Here is a 25,423-nt window from a genome sequence, read left to right as displayed (position 1 = left end):
CTTGGAAAAGTGTCAGGGTGGTTGTGTTGAAATTAGCACGGTTTTCATAAATCCAGACATATATATATATATAGTTTTTTTTACACGCAGTATTTATGATTTAGGGCAATTTTCGACGCAATTTGAAACATTGGCTTAAACGCGTAACGGCTGAAATCATTACGCAATTACCAAGAGCATGTCACGTAAATTGTAGACAACGTCTTTACCACCTGTGCCTTCATAATGCCTCTCACCACCCCGGCAAGGAGTATAAACGGGTACCATTCAGTTTTTTAGGGACTTGAAGTTGATACAAGTACACACTGAGACCCAGTGGGCTAATGGTTGGCTGAGAGGGACCAGTAATCTGAAGGAGTATATTGCATGACGGGAAGAAACGTTACGCGAGATAGCCCAAAGGGGCCTTTTGATTTTGTTTTGTTGTTATTCTCCCTGAGAGTCAAAATCAATGTGTTTTAAACAGCGGGGAAATGAAGGGTTGCACATATCATTTAGAAAATACTTGTAGTTAACATCTAGACACGTTTCACGTAACTCCAGCATGGAGAGTAAAGGCTCTTTATTACCCATGATTCTGGTATCAGAGTATTAATTAAAGGATTCTAAATTTTTCATTGGCATACGTCATTAAGGTTTCTGTCTCAAATATAATTGAACTAAATCGAAATGGGTGTAAATTGTAAGCACTTCTTTGACATAAAACAACCGGTTCTATGTGCATTGCTATGTAAAAATCTCTACCACAGCTGACTCGTCCCCTGTCGTCTTCATTTAACACGCAGCAGGGCGCAAGGTGAGGAAGGGGTGATCTCACCCTGCACTCCCGCCTCGCCCCGTTCCGCGCTCTGCATGGAGTTGTATGGAAACGACTGGGAACGAGTCAGCTACCACAGTGCCGGTAAAATAGAGCGTCAGTTTTTCGTCAGTATAAGACTACATAAGTTTTCGGGGACATGTTAGCGCTGATCAGATTATGACACACGTGACAATCTTTAAAAAAACTTAAGCATTTAAATGGTTTTCAACATCAAGATTTAAAGACACTCACGCAAACTATCTTCTGGAAGTCATACTGTATATTTACAACTGTCATGTTGCTAGCGACAACAACCTTTACACCAATTTACAGCGATTTCACATAAAGCAGTTCTGTAAAATATAAACTGAAGCATTTACACACTTGCGCGATATACATAGTCAGCAAAATACCGGGTTAGGATAGCTGCAAGGCCTAATCAGTACATTAAAACCTAAAGCCATTAAACTGAACCATTATTGACCGTTTGTGTATGAGAAAGAGGCAAGTTCAGAATCATCAAGTTGGATCCGCCTAAAAATTCAAATTAGTCAAAGTGGTATTGACTTTAATAGCATCAGAGAGGGAAGCAGCACCAGAAGCACCAATATTGTTCCACCTCAAATCCAAATTAGTCAATACGGTATTGACTTTAATAGCATCAGAGAGGGAAGCAGCACCAGAAGCACCAATATTGTTCCCACTCAAATGCAAATTAGTCAATACGGTATTGACTTTAATAGCATCAGAGAGGGAAGCAGCACCAGAAGCACCAATATTGTTCCTCCACAAATTCAAATTAGTCAATACGGTATTGACTTTAATAGCATCAGAGACGAAAGCTGCACCAGAAGCACCAATATCGTTCTCACTCAAATGCAAATTAGTCAAAGTGGTATTGACTTTAATAGCATCAGAGAGGGAAGCTGCACCAGAAGCACCAATATCGTTCTCACTCAAATCCAAATTAGTCAATACGGTATTGACTTTAATAGCATCAGAGAGGGAAGCAGCACCAGAAGCACCAATATTGTTCCCACGCAAATTCAAATTAGTCAATACGGTATTGACTTTAATAGCATCAGAGAGGGAAGCAGCACCAGAAGCACCAATATCGTTCATACTCAAATCCAAATTAGTCAATACGGTATTGACTTTAATAGCATCAGAGAGGGAAGCAGCACCAGAAGCACCAATATTGTTCCTCCACAAATTCAAATTAGTCAATACGGTATTGACTTTAATAGCATCAGAGACGGAAGCTGCACCAGAAGCACCAATATTGTTCTCACTCAAATGCAAATTAGTCAATACGGTATTGACTTTAATAGCACCAGAGAGGGAAGCAGCACCAGAAGCACCAATATCGTTCATACTCAAATGCAAATTAGTCAATACGGTATTGACTTTAATAGCATCAGAGAGGGAAGCAGCACCAGAAGCACCAATATTGTTCCAGCTCAAATCCAAATTAGTCAATACGGTATTGACTTTAATAGCATCAGAGAGGGAAGCAGCACCAGAAGCACCAATATTGTTCCCACTTAAATGCAAATTAGTCAATACGGTATTGACTTTAATAGCATCAGAGAGGGAAGCAGCACCAGAATCACCAATATCGTTCTTACTCAAATCCAAATTAGTCAATACGGTATTGACTTTAATAGCATCAGAGAGGGAAGCAGCACCAGAATCACCAATATCGTTCTTACTCAAATCCAAATTAGTCAAAGTGGTATTGACTTTAATAGCATCAGAGAGGGAAGCAGCACCAGAATCACCAATATCGTTCTCACCCAAATACAAATTAGTCAATACGGTATTGACTTTAATAGCATCAGAAAGTAAACCAGCATCAGAATCCTCCGGAATCCCTATAGCCAAATAAGTCAAAGAGGTATTTACAGTAAGAGCCTCACAGAAATACTCAAAGTGCAACGCTGCATAACGTACTGTTGCATCATTTAACGCTAAAGCCGTAATGTGGAGGTGGGCACCAAAAGTATGCAACAATTGCGAATGAAGGTTTTCCTTATGGGTTGCGCACTCCGCTACACAGTCAAACGCGAATTTCAGATTCTTACTTATTTGACTTTCGCCGTTTATGTGTGTGGCGATGCTTTTTACAAGACCCACTGCGGTTTCTTCGCATCGTGAGACAACAATTCCACTCATGAACAAAAACGCTTGGTTCAGTTCATCTAAATATCTCTCATTAGTTACTACTGTGTCACAGTCAACTTCTCCGCTGAGAATCTTCGACGCGAGATAGAAACCACTAAAGAATTCTTGAAAACTCTTGTGCATAAATCCGTAACGCACACAACGTCTTCTTCGACTACCTAGACTGACTTGGACTGATAAAAATCCGAACTTAGCTAAAAGACTTAAAACAGTCGAACTGCAATCAGGTCTGCTTTCTTCAATATATAGCTGTCCTTCACACAGAGATTTGAACGCCATATGTCCCAGATGTATCAGCTCTTTCTCGTAAACTTTAATCAGGTCGTCGTTGGTACTCGGCAATTGGTTCTTCTCTTCATATCTTCTCAAAACACAAAGTACAATTTCAATGTACAATTGAGTCCTGCCCGTTGGAAAAGAACCCTGGAAATCCTCGCAAAGAAGACAAAGTAAAGTGGTGTTCAAAGGATTTGCCATCATTTCACGTATGTCTTTAGATCCTGACCTAAGTAGTTTTAGGAGTTTGTAAGCTAAACGTCTGTTGTTTTTAAAATACTTGAAGATGAAGCTTTCTGCATCTTCCGTAGTGAATCCCACAATTTCCCACAGGGTATCACAGAACCGCCTAAATTTCATTCCAACTTCATGTCTAGATGTAAAAACGATGTGACACTTAGAGAACTCTCTACCTTCAACAAGTTTTAAGTACATGGCCAGTTTACTTGGATCATCCACTTCATCTAAACCATCAAGTACTAACAAAACTTTGGACTGATTTTCACGGATGAATTTGAAAATGTTTTCTTTGGATTCTTTGTTAATATCTTCGGGGAGAATTTGTTCTTCGATAGCCTCCCAGATGTTAGTTTCGATATCATGGCATCTAAGCAGTAGCAGCAATTCGATTTCTGGAAAAGACTCGTCCCATTCTTCCTGTCCATTTGCCCAGTCATACGCCAGCTTTTGACAGTAAGTTGTCTTTCCCATGCCAGGATCTCCTTCAATCAAAACAGTCCGTGGCTTCTGAGATCCTTCATGGGCTTTGAAGATAGCTGTCATGTTGGTGATTTCTTCAGCCAGTGTTCCTCTTGCTTTTTCTTTGTTCAAAAACCTGAGCCTGGTGAAAATCTCATCCAGATGAAAGCTGAAATCTTCACACCAAGGTACTGGCAGGACACTTCCTTCACGAGTTTTGTAGAGCTGGCGGATTCTTTCTATCTCATTTGCTGGATAAGGCATGCCTAGAAAAAGAGAAAACGACAATAAATCAGATAAGAAAATACGCTTTTTATGTTAACCAAGCTAAGAAATATATATTACTTCGGTTTCACATGAGAGGCAAAAATCATAATTTGCAATTATGTTTACCATGCATAAGATATCAGGAATGTCTATGATGTCGACTTGCTTGATCTCTTTTTTTGGCACTTGATAAATAAAGGTTTTCCAATTCTATAGGATCATTGTCGTATCGGAATATTCAGGCACTGCGTTCTAACAGCAAAGACCGCTTTCACTTTCAGCACCACTGAAAAGCTACAGTATGACATAAGCGTAACAAACTTACCTGTTGCAATGTACTAAACAAATGTTATGAATAAAATGTTGACAAAACAGAAGAATCACAGAAACAAAATTTAAAAGGTGTACATTTGAAATTTTCAAAGTAGAGGGAGCCAGAGTAGAAAAGTCGAATATACCGCTATTAATAATAGGTCAAAAGGCAATACTATTCTCCTCTTTCAAAACAGTTGCAAATAACTTGGTGCTGATCAAATTGTGTTTAGTCTTGGAAAAATGCTAGTTAAACTAAGGCAAAACATTTTAAGCCTTTGACTTCGGTGATTTATTTTACCTCAAAACGGAAATTGGACGCTGCACATAGCTATATGTAACTGTCCTCCCCAGGGGGATGGAATTGGGCGCTGTTATCGCGAGTAATTGAAGCTGAGCACGCAAAGGGTGAGCACGCAAAAATCTCTCTTGAACGAGGCAATTATTTCAATGTTTTGTTGGAAGGTGCGCACATAGGGAAATTTGTTAAAATTTTCTTTGAGTTCTGCATGTTCTTTTTGGCTTACTCTTTTTAGCAGTTTTGCTGAAATGTACCCTTTTTTCTGCTCGTTGGGAAAGTTTCCGTCCTCACAGCTGGGAAAGTGATTATTTCAGGGAATGGCGTCCATGACGAGAAAGGCCCTGTTTTCTCCCCCATTTTGAGGGCATAAATTCCAATGTTGACTTCCTGTATTTCATTGTTTTCTTTGTTGCACTTTCAAATATTCAGTAAAAAGGCATTTATGGAATAAGGAGTCGCACTGTATCAGCAGAACGGAATACTGACAAGAGTCGGTTCTGACATGACTATTCCATTTGTAACTATTGTCAAATCAGAACTCACCCACATCTCCAGAAGATTCCGCCGCACTATGCAGCTCATTCATTTTGTCCTTGATGCAGTCCTCGTTCTTTTTCCACTGCATCAGGAGCTCCTTGTAATGTTCCTCGGTGATAGGGTCCGTTTTCGGATGCATGATTTTGTCCATGGCATCACCATAACCAGCTCCTCCTAATCTCACCAGCGTTTCCCGGATGTTCTCGCAGTAGCTAACAAATACTGCATCACTAACACGGGCTTTGTCTGCATGGTCAAGCACAGTATTCATGAAATACCTCACACGGGCTATGTCAGCCTCGCGACTGGTGTCTGCTGCACGAGGAGGTGCGTCCCAGCCAGCTGTTGGTGGAGTCAACTTACAAACTGTCCTTAACAGAACCATAAGAAGTGTAGGGTCAAAGTCTTTGGATGTCACCGAGGAAGCGCGACCAGGATACAGTTGACCCCATTGCTTTGAAGTGAGGATTCTTTGCTTTCGAAGTGACCGCAGTGTGTCATGATTTTGATAGTCTTTCAAATGTTTCCGAAGATTTTGTGGTAGAATGATTCTGTCAAATGTTTCCCTCAGGACTCCTGAACCCACAGTGACCAGAATCTGACACAACTGAGCATAATTGGATTCTTCTTTCGTGGAGGTTAATTTGGGAGTAGTGCCTACAACAGTTCACATAAAAGCACTTGATGAGTCACCTCTTACAATCTACCTCCCGAGGACGTTATTTAATGCTTTGTTACCATGGTCCTAAAAGCCAGGCAATTCTGAATTTCGGGGAAAGACACTGGAATCATGGCACACGGCCAAAACTGTTGAGGCTGACAATAATTCGTGCCCACTCCTGAGACAATATAACATTCTTTTAAACAAACATTAATTTGAGCGCTTTTTGCATTCTTCCGAACATTCTTTTTAGTGCGTATTTAATTTATGCGAATTACTCTCTATATTCTATACTCTATATTCTATATGTTCGTTTAACTTGGTCATTTGCTCTACTTGTTTTGAGATTTGCTGAGTAGTCTAATCGGTAAGTACATAAATTTGGTTTTCGTTTTCCGACACTCAATTGAAAACCGCTCTAACTTGTTGGACTTATTATTTGATCCTAACTCTTCTTGCGGTCTCGTGTACCACTAAGCACCAAGAACCTTGGTGAAGTTGATCGTCTTTAAAATTTTCGTTATTGGTATTAATAAAGATAGTAAGCCTCCGTATTATGAAAGCGTCCGTATTGTAGACGTATATGAACTGTTTACTAATGTATGAATTCTGGATTTTTGAGTTCAAATTAACTGTCCGTGATATAGATGTTCCCGTAAGAACACGTTGGAGACAGCAGGTGTATTAAAATTTTCGTATACTTACAACTTCCTGCAAAGTTACATAACATGATTTATTTATAAATCTGTTGCTGCCGATTCAGATCTGCTATTTACCTGCATGGTCCTCGCGAAGCATCCTCTTGGTACCCTGGGTACTAGAAGCAGATAAAACTGCAGGAGATTTGTGTTTTCGTCTTTGAGTTGAACATTTAACAAAATTGGTTTGACCTGCACATAGAAAGGTATTTTGAATTAAACAAAAGATTAGCCAGAAAGTTTGCATTTTAAAAAACCATCAGTTCTTCCTGGTATGCCGATTAACACTAATACAATATTAAAAGTTATATGAACATGCAAAAGTGCTCCTCACTACAGTTTTTTTTTGGAGGTGAAGTCGAAAAATGTAAACATAACGGCTTTAATGAAACATTACACAACTGAAATCAAATCACTCTTACATCGGTCAGTCACCCAACGTTCATATCAGACGAAATACTTGTACTGCTGATATCAAAGATGTCTTATTTGTGGCGACTTGAAAGAAATTTATTAAAACTAAAGCTTAAACTGACTATTTTAAAAAGGTTTTTTTATCATCTGCATCTAAAGTTATCTTCTTGAAACCCTGTTATAATACCATGTCAACGGAAAGTGAAAATCATGTTTCCTTATAGCTACACTATCACATCGCACTACAGGTGTGATCTGAATTTCGGGTTCAACAAAATTGGGGAAATTCCTGCTATTGAGCTAAAACAGCAAACTAATTGAGAGCCACTTGTTAATTACGTTAAAATCGAGAGAACAAATTTTTTATGTTGGTTTTACTGGCTTATCAAATCCTTGCAACTTACCTTGTCTGGGTTGCAGACTAACGTAGTGTTTCTCGTGGATGTGTCCCAAAACAAGCAGGCTGGTGTTGCCAACAACACGATCTGGATTGATGATTAAATCACAGTCAAGACTGCTGATTACACGAATAGGCGTTTTGTAGCAGTTTGCTGCGGCACGGAGAACCAAGTGATCGCCCCATGTGCCATCCTTTTCCATGCTTCTCAAGTAATCAGCCCATGATGGGTATCCATGGACAAAGTTGAACAAATCTGTTCCATCGGTCTTTGAGAGCGAAAAACGTTTAAAGTTAATTGAATGTACTAAAAGTAGCTGAAACGATATGTCAGTCGTCCTGACCTATACCAAAATAAACGGCGTTTGGTTTTCAATATTCTTAACAATAATTCACGTTTTTACAATCGATGGGTATTCAAAACCTAACCCGGTTGTTACTAGATTTATGGAATTATGTTGACACATAGTTTATCTAATAAGGTAACATCTCTCGATTGGGTCAGGGACACAAAGTTCCTACTGATACCAAAGCTTTTGCTGGTTATTTTGCCCGGCAATAACTATGATTACGTACTCGAGAAAGGACTATAATATTTAAATTCCATCATCAGTTACTCGAAGAGATTTCAGAGCCCTGTTTTAGCACACTTTCATTCACATCAGAAGACACTTGTGGACCGCTTACTTACCAATTTGGGGGAGTTCCTGAGGCATCCGACTAACTTTTTCCGAAGTTCAGTCACCGAAATTTGGATTCCTTTCACGCTTTGCAGTTGCTCTGACAGTGCGTAGAACATACAGTTTCCCGATCCTGGGTTGTCACAAATGCTGAATCCCTTGTCTGAAGCAATCTTTTGCAGATTTTCTGTTGCGTCAGATTTCTTGCTGAACTCGTTTGGATCACCCTCCATTTGCTGCAGATCACGAATACTTTTCATAGCTGGAAGCAGTCAAAATTCTTGCCGTTATAATAATCTTCTATCTAATTGGTTAGCTGAGTAAAAGATCACGCGTTTGTCTGGTTTATATATATAATTTATTACTGCAAGTCACAACTAAATATTGTACTACACTCCGAAAGAATAGGAAATTGTACGAAATAACAACAAATTAGGATTTAGGATTTCAGTGTCGAAAGTAATCAGGCAATTACTGACTTGGGTTTTGGTTTTGGGTTTCCTAGGTTTTCAGATTGGCTGAGTAGTCTAATTGGTAAGTACATTGGTTTGGTGTTTTCGTTTTACGACTCTCATTTAAAAACCGCTCTAACCTATTGGACTCATTATTTGATCCTTACTCTTCTTGAGGTCTCGTGCGCCACTAAGCACCAAGACACTAGGTGAAGTGCATCGTCTTCACAGTTTTCCATATTTGTACAAATGAAGAGTATGGAAGAGTCCGTATTATAGAGGTAAATGAACTGTCTAAGAATGTATGAATTCTGGAATTTTGGGATCAAATATTAATTGTCCGTAATATAAAGGTGTCCGTAAGAAGAGGTTCGAGTGTATTAAAATTTTCGTAATCTTACAACTTCCTGCAAACCTGGACATAACATGACTTATTTATAACATTGTTACAGTTCGGAGCTGCTATTTACCTGCATGGTCCTCGACAAGGATTCTCTTGGTATCCTGGGCACTAGTAGGCGATAAAACTGCAGGAAATTTGCGTTTTCGGCTTTGAGCTGAATCTTTAACAAAATTGGTTTGACCTGCAAATATTTTAAATTAAACAAAAGAGTAGCCATTTTTGAAAATCAGCAGTTTAGCCTGGTATGCCGATTAACACTAATACAATTAAACGTGTTTCTCCAAGAACTGTTTCTGGGTGAAGTCCAAAAATATCAACATAACGGCTTCACTGAAACATTACAGACCTGAAATCAAAAATCACACTTTCACCGAATTAGTTTGGTCATACTTTAGACAGCCGGGTCCAGTGTCCAGTTTATCATTCTTAATGTGCGGTGCTACAAAATTTGATTAAAAATGTCTTTTTTTTTTCACGTCACAGTCACTATCACTAGTTATAAATTTGTAGATATCCTACAAAAATGCCCTATAAGCACATACCATCAACGAGGGTTAACATTTGGTTAACAAGACCTCGACTTTGTTGGGCCCAGTTGTAATTCCTCTCATAGGAAGAACGTAACAGTTCAGCCTCCTGAAGTCTTGTCTCTCTATCTTTATTCCAAACTTCCTTGATGGCTTCAGCCCATACCAGAGGATTCTCAGAATCAATCACACATGCTGAACCAAACGGTACTTTACCTAGGGCTTCTCCAAATCCTGAGTTCTTGCTAACAAGTACAGGGAGACCAGCTGATAATGCCTCTAGGCCAGTCAAGCCAAATCCCTCTGTTCTGGAAGGCATCAGTACAAGATCTACTTCGCAGAACAATTGTTTCAAATCCTCTCTGCTTTGCAGGAAGCTTCTCACTGTCAGGCGGTGAGCAGGAAGACCACACTCAAGCAGACGCTTTGCTATGTCCTCGTGCTTTCCTTCAGGTGCACCAACGAAAACAAGATGAGCATCATTCAACTCAGCGACGGCTTTGCCAGCAACATCAAAACCTTTTAACTGAAAATCTTCAGCATCTCCACGGCCAAACACTAAAATGCCGCATCGTTCTCTCTCTTCAGCAGCATGTTCAACATCCACAAATTCATTAAAGACACCAGGGGTAATGTTAAGAATGGTTTCATCTTTCTTACACCAGCGAAGATATCTGCGAAAAGTCTCGCACAACTTCGGCCCAACGCCCACAACGAAGTCAGCCTTTTCGCAAAGTTCCACTTCTACTTTGTGCTTCTTCTCGCCCGTGGAAATCGGATTTTGGTAGGACTTATACATTCCCAGTTCCTCTGGGTCTGTGTGGACAACTTGAATCCACTTACATTTGTGAGACTTCCTTATTATTTGTGCTTGGTGACCAAGCTTCACGCCATGACCAACGATGACATCAATTTGCAAATGATCTGGCGGAAAGCTAAGCCATTCTAGTTCATCGTACCCAGTCAGTCTTGTTGCCTCGACAATTTCAATGTGGTGATCACGGGCCGTTCTCTTGTCTTCTTCGCTGCATTGTGGAACAAAAAAAGAGATTTCCACCTCAGGACATTTAGCCAACTCTATGGCTAATTCTCTGTTTATGGTGGAGAGTCCGCCTTTAGTTGACCTCCATTCTGATGCTAGTATTGTTACATATAATTTGCCAGGGGATGGATATAGCTGGCCATGTTCTCGAGATTTCTGTGTCATTGCCACCCGCCGGGAGATCAGACTCCTACGAGGAAAAAAGAAGCAGACTTGTAAAAGCCATACTGTGAAGTGTCTACATGTTAAAAACATTGCCCATTTTAGCCTTTGCATCTGATTACTTCAGCCATATGGTGTCATCAAGCTTCCTCACTGCGCTAAATATAGAGATGAAGTAAGCCAAGCTTTTTCAAGACTCAACTGAGACCGATATAACAATTCCACAATTGCTGTTAGACTCACAGTAATGCAGAAATAATTTCCATCTCATTCGCGTTTGGACATCTTAATATTACAATCAAACCTGAATTAAGCGGACCTCTTAAGCGGTCCACTTGAGATTGAAAGACCATTTAAAAAGGTTTCCTACAGAACACGTTATATTATAAGTCAGAAGCCACTGTAAGGAATGTTTTATACTTTTGGGATTACGTCCGCAACTATATCGATGTAATCGCGTTCATTTGTTAGTTAAAGGAGGAGTGAAAATTGATCGACAGCTATTCAGATTATGCTGCAGTCTTCAAGTCATAAAACAGGCGAAACAATTTCAAAAAAGAGCACACAACGAACTCTGACATGAGACGGATCAAGCATGCATGGGAGGAAATCTCCGGAGCGTCTAATCAACGCGGGCCGCGGGTGGCGGGTAAGCAGCGCGGGTCGCGGGTAGGCAGCGCGGGTCGCGGGTAAGCGGTGCGGATCGCGAGTAAACAGCGCTGGTCACGCAAAAAATAATCATAAGCAAAAAACCTGAAACAAACGTTTTGATAGACCAATAAAGGATGATCTTTGGTAGACCTATCTTCAAAAACATTTGTTAAAACACCTGTTCCTTTGGCCGACTCTTGTGACCCATGTTATGTTTATAAATTAAATGACCGGGGTGGTAATCCTGATAAGCCGTCATTTGTTTTTCAGACCAGTAAGTTTAAAGCAAAATTCGCACCTAGCATGGACAGAACTGAACACCATATCTTGAGTCAAGAATTTTGTTTTTTCGACGGGAAGGTAAAGAGCTGCAAAGGTTTGGTTTCACTGACTGCTAGCGTCTATCATTCTCTAATCAGAAGACTTGTACCTCTCGCCACAATGAAATGTGAAAGTGAAGACTGTTGCTCAGTCGAGCTTTTTTAGAGCAACTTTTAACGAAGTTCTATGGAAAGAAAGTCCCAAAACAGTAAGAAGTATTTCTTAACTTTAATCTTCGTGGCCGTGTTAATGATATGGCATGGTCAAATATGGCGGGTTTGCGACGGTCAGTTGATTCTCATGCCCTGAATCGGAAAGAGTCAAGACTAGCGAATGTTATTTTCTAAGATTGCCGGAAGCGGCAGGCTCCCAGGTTAAGAAAAGAAGCCAGAAGACGTTTTAAAGCAATGTGCAATCGTCAACAAGGCCAAGGAAGACTTAGAGAATTTCAATGAAGAGGACAACGATCGAAAATATTTACACAGGTGGGTCGAATCATACCGTTACTAAGTACTCCGAAAATGAATCAAGCGGAGACCATTCACGCCAACTGGGTGAAAAGAGACCGTATGAACATGTCCCTTCTTTATACAGCTCATGCTGATGTCCGAGACAACGTGCAGCTGGAGGTAGAATATAAGGCACTTTAAAATGGCAACGGCAAGGGAGGCAGTGGTCCCTCCCTGGCAAAGACAAGACAAAGCGAAAAGAAGTCAACTAAAATGGGCGAAAGGTCGCGGATAGAAGATCTAAGGGACGAGGATAGGGCCGGTGACTCAAACAACCCGATGGCTAGTCCTAACCCGTGCGATCGGCACAACGCAAGTGTCGACTCTAGGAGGTCTGACGAGGCAAGAGGTAGTCGTTACAGGCCGATACGAAGCAGACTATTTTTACAGAAGCTTCAAACGGCAAGCAAGAGAACGAGACAACTAAAGATAAGTCAAGTTCTTCGCAGTCGTCTCTCGAAAGGACTTTTATTGTAGTTAATTCTAAGAGTGACGGTTTCGGTTACAAAGTTCAAACTGGAAGTAATCCCTCGCGCTAATGTGAACATTTTTCAAAAACACATCATGTGGACAATGCTAGATATTAAAGAGAGCCGGAGAACAGTTATCTTCTACAGCAGTTCTCCTTAACCGACAGCGAAGTTTTGTTAGAGTTGGGTAACACACCAACGGTTATCCCGGAGCAGCTCCTTTATAAAAATAAAACACCGCCCAGATCCAGGAAAAACAATAGTAGAAGATCTTTTGAGAAAACACGCGCGCCAGAAATCGGCATGCACAGATTTGGACTTAAGGAAAAAAAAAAAAAAAGAAAAGAAAAGGGGAACTGTGCCAAGATGTCGAGCATGTAGAAATCTGCAAAATGAGGGAGAGTTAACAGTTACTGTTAAAGGGTTGTGTGTCCCGTACAGTCAATATTTTGTAACGGAAACTATGTTTTATTTTTGCCCGAGCGTGCCTTGGGTCAACAGCATACCTTCTTAGACTAATTTACATCTCCCCCCCCCCCCCCCCCCACCAGCACCCGTAGTATTGTGGCTAACAAATTGTCAGTAACTGAATCCACGATAAATAAGTTAAAAGAGGATAGCTTACCAACAGAGTAGCCTCTTAACTCGAACTTGTTAACTCCAAACTTGGTAGCAATTAACCAAGTTACCTTTGTTTGTCCAGTTTTTGAAACGTTAATCGGGCAAACACCAAACAAGCTCACGAATCCACGACATTTCCATTTCGTTGGGTCGGCTTGTTTTCAAAGAAGCTTTCTCAGAAGGATCCTTAATTTTCATTCAACGTTTGCGTTAAGGTTACAGTATACCTTCAGGGGTGTCTCGCGCGCAAGCGATGAAGCGCGTGCAGTTTAAGCTTTAGATACCTAAACCCCTATATCAAATTAAAGCTTATGGAGCTGGCTATCAAACTATGCCAAGAATTTTGAAAGAAAGTGAATTGTCGAATTTTTCACGACCACTAAATGCGAGCGCCCGAATCACCTCTCGAAAGCTACAAGTCAAAGCGAATTTCGTTTTTCGCCAATTTAATTTTTTCCTCGGTTTCAGGGCCCAAAGCGCTTAAAAACCGTGTGTGCGTTTTGGCATATTCGATTGCAGTAAAAAGTTACAGAACATTTTCGAAATAGGATTAAAAAAATGTGCAGTGATCGTACAAAAATCGCTCTCGAAGAAAAAGTATTTCGAAATTAACAATTCCCAGACACGCTTTTGTAGTTTATATGTTAAACTAGCCACTGTCCAAATTTAAGAGCAATTGAACAAATTCCCTTTGAGTTATAACTCTTTAAAGTGTCTGCTTCAAGTGAAAAAATTTATTCGAGAAAACAGCGCTAAGAAAAATTTTCTGCTTCGCAAACAAAGTCCGCCCACAAACGCCTTCAACTGGGTTCTCAGATAACTAAGCCAATCAGTGAAGGGAAACTTTACTACCGTTAACCTCCTGGTGAAATGTACGCGCGAAACTCTTGTGTTTCGCAATGCGCTCAAGGAACCGAAGGCAGAGGGATAATTTTTCTGTAGCTCGGTTTTTCTTGAAGCTGGTCTGGCAAAATGGGGAAGACTAAAAAGGATACGAACGCTAGAGTGGCTGAGCGAAGGAAACAAACAAAAGACAGCGCGGAGAGAAACTGTGTGTGGGCAACTGTGCATGGATAATATTTCAAATGGTCTCAATGAGTCCGACGATTCGTCGATATCGGACTCATCAGAAGAGTCTCTGTCAGCATCCCTGTTATTGCTGTCAAGTTCCGAAATTTTTACAGAACCTTTCTTTTCTCTTACCACGAATATTTGCCCGCCTTATACGATAACTATAGCTTTATCCGCGTGGCGAACTTTCGCTTCTTCACTCATTGATGTATTTTCATTCGTTCTTCGCTGTTTTCGCTCTTTCGAACCGGTCCATGGTTTAAACGTGGTCTATGTTTACTTATAACTTAATAGAGACACGCCTAATATCAAAAATGCTGGGTAGTTGGAACAACAATGTTGATCAACTGAGTAGTCAATTCGTGACATCCATATAGGTAATTCCCGCGAAAATCGTCTCGGTTGATTGCATACGCGCCATAGGGCTGTCAATCAAGAGGTAAACTTTTACTTCCGGTGAAAACGTAAAACCGCCATTTCTCCGCCAATATTTAGGCTTTTTCAAAATTTTTTTTCAGAAATTAGAGATTATTCTTCGACCACTATTTTGACCCAAAAATCCAAATTTGAAGAAAATTGTCAACCCGAAGGTATACTGTAACCTTAAACACGACGCGTGACTGTATTTTACAACTGAAAGGAAGGTCTTCTAAACCAAGGCAATTAGAGCTAGATTTCAGCCGGGCTAATTATTTTGCACATCATTGGGTAGTTTAGTAATAAATACTTTGATTTATTGTCATTCATTTTAGTCTGATGAATAGTTCAGCCGATGGGACATCCTGAGAACGTTTGACCTTCGTAGCAGTGTTTTTTGGTTTGTGAGAGAGCGCAAAGGGCTTTGGATAGAAAACACGTCTACGTACGCTAGGAAACGCTTAATTTTAACCGTTTCTACACCAGAGGGCGAGTTACAAGCATGACCCGCAAACTGTCCTATTAGTGCTCAAACGGGGTTATTGATAACCAATCACGTACCAGAATTTTGTTATAGTTTTCATTACACGGGAAATATCGAGAAAATCTGGTTTACGGATACGGCTTTCTTTCAGATACGAGTTGAAACAGCAAGGCGACGTCTTACTCAAAACATTCATTTCTAGTTTCTCAATACGATCAAAGCGTAGGAAGGCGAATTTTACTACGAAAATGTACTTAACTCACGACATCTCATTAACCGATCTTTTCGAGCCGTTGCTAAGGAAAATTTATTCTCATATAACCTCATCATTTTTAGTTACTTCAGAGTTATTTCATGTGTTTTAAAGTGCACCTAACCCCAAAATGTTTTTTTCGCTAAAACAAATCTAGACTTTATTTGAAGCATTTGGGCGAAGAAATTTTTGAATTTGGTTGAATCCTCGATTTTCTATGCCCTTTCAAAGTCGCGATTAAGTGTTTCACGACCGCGTTTTAGGGAGTCTGGGGTGGCGGTACCTGATGACGTCTACCCAGGAACCAAACACAATAGCGCCTCAGTCAACTCTCTGTATTTGCTCGAGAAAATAGAACGCAAAACTAATCGTTCCGATGTATTTTGGGACTAAAACGTCCAAGTTTTGTCTCAGAATCATTTCTTTTTCGTCACTGGAGTCAGAGTTAAGTTTCGATTCGGAAGGCTCCGAAATAAACTTCGATCGAGCACGTTCGACAACTGTGAACTCACTGCTTAGAGCTTTGAGAGCAATTTACAATATTTCAAGCGACGACGGGGAAGACGTCTTTGCGGACGAGCTGCTTGTATATTAGGAATGGAAAGCTAGATACGAAGTGGAGGAGCAGGCAAACGAAAAGCAGGAAAGAAAACTCAAGGACTGCTTTGGATGATAATTTCGTCAACTAAACATAAGATTCCCACGCGTGTTTATAGCCCGTTTACATTTGTCCTTACCGAGAATGTATTTTGTCAAGGTTCTGTTAAATCCAGTTTGTGTTTTACTTTCAGTTGAATGCTTCATGTTTATAAGAACGACGTACGTGTTGCAGTTTTCGAGACTTGATGACCTCCAAAACATTGGCTTCGATCGATTGAAAATCGTATTGTTTGGACCTGTATTTTTGAAGCTGCGGGAAGCAAGGCGGAAGGAAACATTTCATACAATTACCGATTTCACATTGTCACACGTTTTAAGTCGTAACTCCAAATAACCAATGTAAATTGTTCTCAAAGTTTGCAGTGAAATTCGTCGGATAAGCGAAAAGGATGTGTTCCCTAAGCGGTCCGCAGATAATGTTACGCGGTCATATTTTCGACGCTATTGCACAGAATCTTTGTTGCACTGCTGATTTCCAAACCTTCGAAAAACTCTGTGAGTCTAACAATTTTGTTATCATGTAATTCTAGAGGATTAATCTTCGACTTTCATCTAAATCGAAAGAGAAATAAGTGTTGGTTAGCGGCGTACAGTTGCGATCTATTTACATATCAGTATAACGCTTCTTGATCATGACCGGATCACACAACTTTGCCGGTTATGTTATAAATACTGCGGGATTGGAAGATATAGGTTGTAGGTAGTATTTCTACAAATTTCTGGTTAGCTTTAAGCAGAAAATTTATGAAAATAGCGTTCGAAAGTCTGCGGAACAAATTCCAGTGAGAGTTCTTCAATGATTCTCACAGATTCAGTTCGCTTGTTTCGGTTCGACAAAATCAACCATCGTTTACGTCCTTATTGCACCATTAGCCGATCATCGTCAGTAAATTGTACAGTATATCTTTCTTTAAATCTGGAATATTGCTGCAACAGCCGATAGCACCTCTGGAAGGCGTTTTCTGCGCACTTTTCGAATGTGTATTGCACCATCCTGAAGGAAATGAGAGGAAATGAGATATCCAACCTTCCTGGGTAGACGTCACAAGAGCCGCTGGACCCATTCTCCTCAAACTCGGTCGTGAAACAAAATGGCGGTGTTTTGGAGCTATTTTCGAGATTTCGTCGTGGCACAGAAAATCGAGGATTTAACGGAATTCAAAAATTCTTTCGCACAACTATTTCAAATAATAAGTAGATTCGTTCTAGCGAAAAAAAATTTTTGGGGTTAGGTGCACTTTAACTTTTTCATGATCAGTAACACTAGTGATGACGTCATCAGGTCACGCCCATGGTCATGTGACTAATACTGAAAAAACGCAAAGGCTCCCAGGCAAATTACTTTATCGGGATTTTTTTCATTGATTTAATATTTTAATTTAAATCCTCATTACGCTATGCATAGATTTTGTTTCATTTTTGAAAGCTCAGATTTTGAGGGAATTTTAAAATATTAAAATATTCGTAATTTTCTGGAAAAAGCATGATTTTGAAAAAGGAATGCATAGCTATCTTTCCAACGTTGGCTTTAAAGGAGCTACGTCACGAACCGCGCATGTGCGAAATTTGGCTCCGTTCTCGTTGAGATTCAAATGCATCCGCCATCTTGAATTTATCGGAGTTGTTAAATTTTGCGCGAATTTAGCCGTTCTTGGTTAAAATTATTACGTCTTTTTGTCGCGTGTGTGGATTTCTTCTCGTCGATCTACTTATTTTATCGCAGAGGCAAAATTATGGACGCAGAAGAGGCAAGAAAGGCTACGGTGCTGAGTTTCCTTCGACTCCATTACGTGACAGATTTAAATGTGTGAACTGTTTCGTAGTTTCTGGGAATATGCTCCAACGCAACGTCCATTTTCTCTTTCTTCTGTTGTTATCCTCTTAGGAAAATCGCATCTCCTGTTCGTGCGAAAGCGCTTGTTCCACGAAATAGAAAACAAATGCAAATCGTGGCTGCCCTTGCAAGATGTGGAAGTGAGTGCATGTGTGGTTCGACAGCAAATCCGTGTCGAAAACACGGTGAGATTCCTTATTTATGCACTTAGCTTTGATGTAACATAGTTTGTAAGTAGGTATTGAAGGCTGCACGCGAATGGAACGACTAGATTTCTGGCTATTTTTGGTTCTGTTTGTGTTCAAGTCTTCATATGTACACATGTTCATGTGTACAGCATGTCTTTTTCATTCAGGCCAAACATTTCACTAAGCATAGAGCAGTTTCGAGTTTTTGCAGTTTGAATTGTCTTTTCCTTGAGCTGAGAACGTTTCTAGGAGAGTTTGGTTTTTCATATACAAAGTACAACAGCTTTGACATGACTCTTTTTTTCATATCAAGGCTGGTGCAAGTATAGCTTCATTTGTGGCTGAAAAACACAGCCATACCAGACTGACAACAGGCCAAGTCAAGAGCAGGAGAGGATAAAATAAAATGGAGGCGTAAGGGTCTGCTTGTATAGAAATATGTTTTTATTTGTTATTATTCCAAGAACAAAAATATGCCTAAATATGGAAAAGACCACAAAAATCAAAGCTTGAACACCAATGCAAATGCATTAAGTTTAGCAAGGCAAGATTTGTTTTGTTCCTACACTCGATTTTTTTTATTTCTAGGCCCACTTGAATGGGCAAAAACTCTGTGCTTGCTAGCAAGCTGTCAAACTTGAATCTTTGACACAGTTGTTGGCTCTACCTAAAATAAATCAATTACAACACTTAATTTTGTCAGGCCAGCACAAAATACTTTACAGTACTGTACTTTATTGGTGATTACCTCCATAATGTTCTTTTAGGAATTCATTCAAATGCTTGACGAAGCAATGTGTGCAAGCTGTGCACGAGAAGCCTGCCTAGAAGAATTGACAATTTAGATGAGATTATCAGTGAAAGCGACATTCTCAACCCTCCCCTGGTACATCCACAGAAGGACAGATGACAAGTGTGGATGGAATGCCTAACCCTGCACCTCCTTCTAGCAACTCGGCAATACCATGGTGCAAGTGTGGCATGTACCAAATTATGCTACAAGAAATAGACTGTGATGACAATAGCATGCATGTCTTCATGAACGCAGACTATTGGCAAAATGTTCTCCATAGACACGGTTATCTGGGGAGGAAACAAGGTGTGCCCTTCCTGTGTAGTAACAGTTATCCATTGGCAATATCCCTCACACTGGAGTTTATTTGGGATTCAGGGCTGATTAAACCAAAACAAATGCAAGTAACAAGTTCTTTCCTCCTGAAGAAAAGCCTACAAAGAAAGCACTATTTTATAGTAATAGTGGAAGAGGCATTTGTTTTGTTAATTTAAATCACCTCCACACCTTGTTTTCATCTTTATCATTGCACATTCATGGTGGGTGTTGGTTCATTATGCCGAAATAAAATGCATGCTCAATACATGGTTCTGAGCTGAAAATTCACCAACAGCTAGTTCATGAATTTGTTCCTTTTATAACAAGGCCAATGTTTATTACTGGAAAAAAAAATCAATACAGAAAAAAGATCAATAAATTCAAGGTATAGACAGAAAAAAGATCAATAAAACAAGGTATAGACTAGAAGAGCACACTGGGATTTTTAATGAGCCAGATTTTCAAGCTACATCTCTAGGCAGGCTTGTGCAATTTTAAAAATATTTCCCTACAACTGATGGCAGTGCCAAAACCCAAAAGAAAACCACTGAAATGAAACTCCTCACAACTGTCAACAGCCAACTGTAACCTGAGTGTTATTCAGGCTAACCAAGGTTTTATAGAGCTAACCTGAGTGCTATCTTGTTGTTACATTTTGTTTGCAGGGCTGCAAATAACAGTCGGTCATCAGTCATTGGCCGACCAAAATTTGCTCATGTCCAACGAAATCCCAACTGTGGGTGGACATGATGTCTTGACAATTTTTTATCGTAAATTACTTTACAGTAAGGGCGAATAAAGATCTACTGTTAGTAAATCTTACTTTTTTGGTGATGCGCGACCACAATTTGTTTTGTCTGACCAAGATGGTGTTTTAGTAAGACATATGTCCTTTCAAGAGAAAAAAATTATTTGCAGCCCTGGTTTGGTTATTTTGTTTCTGGTTTTAGTACCTGACCTATGCAATTTTTCCATTTTTGCTAGCAATGTTTCATAATATCCAGTAGTTCCAAAAGACTTTGCTTTCATCAAACACCCTGGGACATACTGTATTCAATAACTAGTCATGGTCAGCACAGTCACCAAATAGTAATCAATAAATTTTATTGACTATATACATGTACTTTAGTGGAGATGTAATTTATTTTAGTGTGGGAGAGAAGTAAAAATTGGTTTGATCATGTCATTGAAATGAAAGATTATTGGTACACATTGTAAAAAATAAACACTTCGTATGTTTGAGGACAATTTGGATTTTAAGCATCTACACTGTATTAGAAAAAAAAAATTGACAGTATTGAAAGACAACTGTTCCCATGGAGATGTTCTAAAAGAGGCCATATCTTGTAAACAGGACTTCCTTATATGTTCAATAAGATGCTGATATGCCTGTAATATCAACATTGGTAGAACTCGCTGTAACATCAGTATCCTCTCTGCAACAAAGACATTGAGCACAACACATATTAATCATACAATCAGTAAAAATATGCATAAGTCAAGCCTTGGAGCTGATGGCTCATAGCTGCCAGAGCTTATCCTGGTTTCTGTAGCATGAAGAGGCTAGGAGTATTTCTAATCCTCCTGGATGGTATGCCAGTCCATTGCAGGTCACCCCCCCCCCCATCCCACCTCCCCCCATCCCCCCTCCCCCCGCAATTTGTTAGGTTTCCCCAACAATTCACTGGTACCCATTTATACTCCTGAGTGGAGAGAGGCACTGTGAGAGTTAAGTGTCTTGCCCAAGAACACAACACCATGTCCCCAGCCAGGGCTCGAACCCAAACCCCTCGCTCCAGGGACAAGTGCACTAACCATACATGCATACATATACTCTATTGGCTCAGCCGCATAAGATAGTCAATGTTTGAATGCAACAAACAAAACAGTAACAAATATAAAAAAAAAAAAAAACTATCAAAATGAATGCAAAGTCACGCCAAATTAAATTTTGAGCATTACTGAAAAGGATGCAGAGGACAAAGGGAATTTTGTATATTTGGATAATAGATGTAACATGTGGAGGGCAGGATGACTGAAAAAACATCAGTTACTTGAGTGGGCCTTTATGATTACGGCTGATCATTCACCCTTACAACAACAGAGCCGAGAGTCCTGATGATGCACTAATTAACACACTTGTAAAACATACAGAATAGCGAGGCATACTAAATGTAAGTGGCATATTATTTTGTTTTGAAAGCGGAAATTTCACTTGTAGAAAAATCTAGCTCATATGCCCAGTTAGAGTACATTAAAATAAGTAAACAGGTTGTATTGACTTCGAAGGAAACATATAAGACGAAAATGGCGAAATGAATTAAATGAAACGACTACACTTAGTTATTGCTCCTCTAATTAAAGTCAAAGTTGCGTATGGCAACTTGTTTACAGTTGTACATATCAGCTCACCTTCAACATGGCGCCGTCATTTTACGGAAGAGCTATCTTTCAGTATCTTCTCTCGTCTTGTATTTTCCTCTACTGACTTAGCTTCCTATATGTGAGAGGCAAAAGAATAGGAAACATGTAAAATGACCAGATAAATGGTATAAACAAAGTGGCAAACTGCATGTGAAAGATAAACGAAAGGTACTTGCCTTCGTCGTTCCAGGGAAAGAAGGTGGCCAGCAAACGCTTAATCACTCCGATATTCGCCATAAATCATCGCAAATACTGACGAAGAATAAAAGCGGCAGTCTAGCAAAATCCTTCGATGGCCTTTTTACCAAAACGTTACTCCCTCAGAAACGGAAGTGTAAATCCTCTTCCGACCACTTGCAGATCGCCGACCACCTCAAGAAGACATCACACTGCATCACAACATCCACGGAAATTCACTCACAAAACATTGAACCCGAGCCAAAATCTACATGTAAATACTCTGCAACAATCAATTGACTTATAACCGCTATCAAAAGAATAGACCACTCAAGGATGACAGAGATAGTTTTCGATAAAGTTACGAATATGTCCTCGCCGATGACTTTGAAAGTTTGAGGCTAAAACTTTCAAACTTTTTCGTGACTGCACGCGCATGCGCGACCGTGACCTAGCTCCTTTAATCAAAATCTGTCGAAAAAGGCTGGATTTAATGAAAAACCCCCTTTCCTTTAGCATTTAAAGAAACCAGAAGTGCGCCCGATATATATTGAAGGTTACCCTATCAGCGCGTGCGCAATTTACACTACCAGCGCACTTCGGTAAGATCCAGCAAAGCCACACGGATTTTTTCTCTTTCTATTGCTCTTGTTTTTCTGTCTTTTTCTTGTTTTGTCTTTGCTCGTACTTTTTTTACTTTGCATTGTGTGAAACACAAAGAAAAACAACTAAAATGTAAGCCAATTTGCAAGTTATTGAGTTGTTTTTATTTTCTGTGCTCAGGCTGACGTAAGTGACCGGAAGTGAAATTTAACCTCCTTAGTAACACGCGCGAGCGCGCGCATTGCTAAGGAGGGGAAATTTCACTTCCGGTCGCTTACGTCAGCCTGAGCACAGAAAATAAAAACAACCCAAAAACTTGTAAATTCCCACACACTTTAGATGTTTTTCTTTGTGTTTCGCAAAATGCAAAGTAAAAAAAAAGTACAAGCAAAGACAAAACAAGAGAAAGACAGAAAAACAAGAGCAATAGAAAGAGAAAAACTAACTTCGTGTGGCTTTGTTTGATCTTACCGGAGTGCGCTGGTAGTGTAAATTGCACGCGCACTGATAGGGTAACTTCCGATAGATATCGGGCACACTTCCGTTTTCTTTGAATGCTAAAGGAAATGCGGGTTTTGATTAAATCCAGCTTTTTTCGACGAATTTCGATTAAAGCCAACGTTGGCCACATAGCTATGCATTCCTTTTTCGAAATCATGCTTTTTTCAGAAAATTACGAATTTTTCAATATTTTGAAATGCTCTCAAATTGTGACCTTTTAGAAATGAACCAAAATCGATGCAGAGCTCAGTGAGGATTTAAATTAAAGTATTAAATCAATGAAAAACATCCAGAGAAAGTAATTTGCCTGGGAGCCTTTGCATTTTCTCTGTATTAGTCACATGACCACGGACGTGGCCTGATGACGTCATCACTAGTGTTACTGATCATAAAAAAGTTGAAACACATGAAATAACTCTGAACTAACTGAAAATGATGAGGTTTTATGAGACTAAATTTTCCTTAGCAACGGCTCGAAAAGATCGGTTAATGGGCCCTTAAGACACTGCCTTAGTTAACCCGCACCAATTTACCCACGACCCGAGCTGTTCAGTGGACGTGATACTCGGCTCAAGTATATGAATTCCATGGTAATAGATGTCCAACAGTAGCATTCCGAGTATTACGTCCACTGAACATATAGGGCCGAACCCACACACGACCGCTCTCATGTGGCTTTCATAGCTCAGTTGGTAGAGCATTGCACCAGTAACGCAAAGGTCGTGGGTTGGAATCCCGTTCAGAACCTGAAATTTTTTCAGGTCATTTTTCCAGTAGTGTTATGGCTGCATTCGCATCACTCATTCTTTCGAAATGTCGTCAAGTTAAGAGAACTGCCCCACGAGGAAATCAAATAGTCTAATATTATCATTGATGTTTTACAAAGCCATAAATTTGCAGAGCTAAATTACGTATCCAGGTTTTAGTCCTTTTAATACTGAGAATTACAACAAACCTGCATTCACGGAGACCAAAGGAAGAGAAGATGGATAGTTAAAGGCTGCAAGCACTTCGCACACTGCCATGTCATGTTCAAAATGAAAGAGGAGTCAGATGGTGTACAGGCCTGTGAAAATGGGCGGATGACATCATCTCAAGATTTCTGTCTTCTTGGCAACAATAACCCAATATTTCTCTGGCTATCCGGTCACCGCCAAACTAAGACACACTATGTAACGCTAGGAGCCCAAAATTTAATCCTCTCTTCTCTCAATGTATAAAACATTTTCATCTTATTAAGATGGGTATCACAAAGAGCCAATTAAAAAACAACGTCTAATGCGCGTTTTCCGAAAATAAGCAAACATTTGTAACTGACAAAAATAAATTGTTAATTGTTAATTATTAATGTCTTACCCATTTATATCAACAATGGGCGCATCAGGCCAAATCGGATTGCACTCGCCAAAATACCGCCAATTGTAAAAAATTATTTAGTTTACGTAGCGTTACAGTCACATTACACTTGGTTTTGTAGTTTGATATCAGATGAGAGATGGTCCGAAGAGAAATAATATATTTGGAGTAAATGGTCTTAGATCTTAAAAATATCAAATTTTCAGCTGATCGCTTTCATCATTTTCCGCCTCCATGCTGCAATTGTGCAATAGCATGACACCAGACAGCGAAATAAAGGGCTTATTGTCTTATCTGGCAGATTAGATGAGAGGAGTCACGCTATATCAAAGGCTATGGAATAATTTACCTTAGTGATCGTTTTCTCTGGGCTTTAAATTGAGCAGTATGAAATTGGTCTGTACTTAATTTCACTTTGGATAACTTTTAAGAACTTTGATATAACTTCGTCTTCTCAAGTTTATAAGTCATGAATTTTATCATTTGGAATGTGTTCAAGAAAAAAAGACTGATTGTTTATACAAAGTATCATTTACATAAAATTGCGATCATATTTCTACGACTCTAAGTAAAAGTTCACCACATTAACTTGTAAAGAACTTACAAGATTTTTTCTTGTGTTTCATCTATTCTTAAGGACATTACAATCACATGTTTGAATAACTGTTATTCTAGCAGAATTACTGCGTTCCACCCTGAACAAAGCGGTTTTTTCTGCTTGAAATGATCAGACGCATTCCGCCGACGCCACGCTCAAAAAACACCTAATTAACAGTTCTTACAACGATGAATTCATGTCACTGGCATAAAATAACATCAGCGACGGAAGAATGAATCCCAAAAGGGTTTCTTTTGCGGTCAAACATGCTGATTATAGATTCTGCTGATTTCGATGAGTAACAGACGTATAAATGATCAATGATCAGTCTGAAACGGGTAACAGAACTGATAAACAAACTGT

At 39.6% G+C, this 25,423-nt stretch overlaps 1 protein-coding gene and 1 long non-coding RNA gene across 2 annotated transcripts; both read right to left on the bottom strand.

Moving 5' to 3' along the window:
• Positions 1-527: 527 nt before the first annotated feature.
• Positions 528-9,778, bottom strand: LOC149108750 (uncharacterized). Its single transcript, XM_089293277.1, has 7 exons — positions 9,623-9,778; positions 9,148-9,261; positions 8,237-8,487; positions 7,553-7,814; positions 6,813-6,926; positions 5,382-6,032; positions 528-4,224 (listed from the first exon to the last, which is right to left on the bottom strand). Exons 1-7 carry the CDS (start codon positions 9,639-9,641, stop codon positions 1,334-1,336), a joined length of 4,302 nt encoding a protein of 1,433 aa, XP_089149403.1. The 5' UTR covers positions 9,642-9,778; the 3' UTR covers positions 528-1,333.
• Positions 9,779-20,488: 10,710 nt separating this feature from the next.
• LOC149108749 (uncharacterized) lies at positions 20,489-22,401 on the bottom strand. Its single transcript, XR_016208297.1, has 2 exons — positions 21,814-22,401; positions 20,489-20,837 (listed from the first exon to the last, which is right to left on the bottom strand). It is a non-coding gene; the product is annotated as an uncharacterized LOC149108749 (long non-coding RNA).
• Between the last annotated feature and the right edge of the window lie 3,022 nt (positions 22,402-25,423).

The sequence above is a fragment of the Orbicella faveolata genome, unplaced genomic scaffold (assembly GCF_042242905.1).
Source record: "Orbicella faveolata isolate gen_17 unplaced genomic scaffold, um_ofav_v1 contig_25, whole genome shotgun sequence".
Classification (NCBI taxonomy): Eukaryota; Metazoa; Cnidaria; class Anthozoa; order Scleractinia; family Merulinidae; genus Orbicella; species Orbicella faveolata.
Note: the sequence above shows the minus strand (reverse complement) of the source record. Positions and strands in the feature narration are given on the sequence as shown.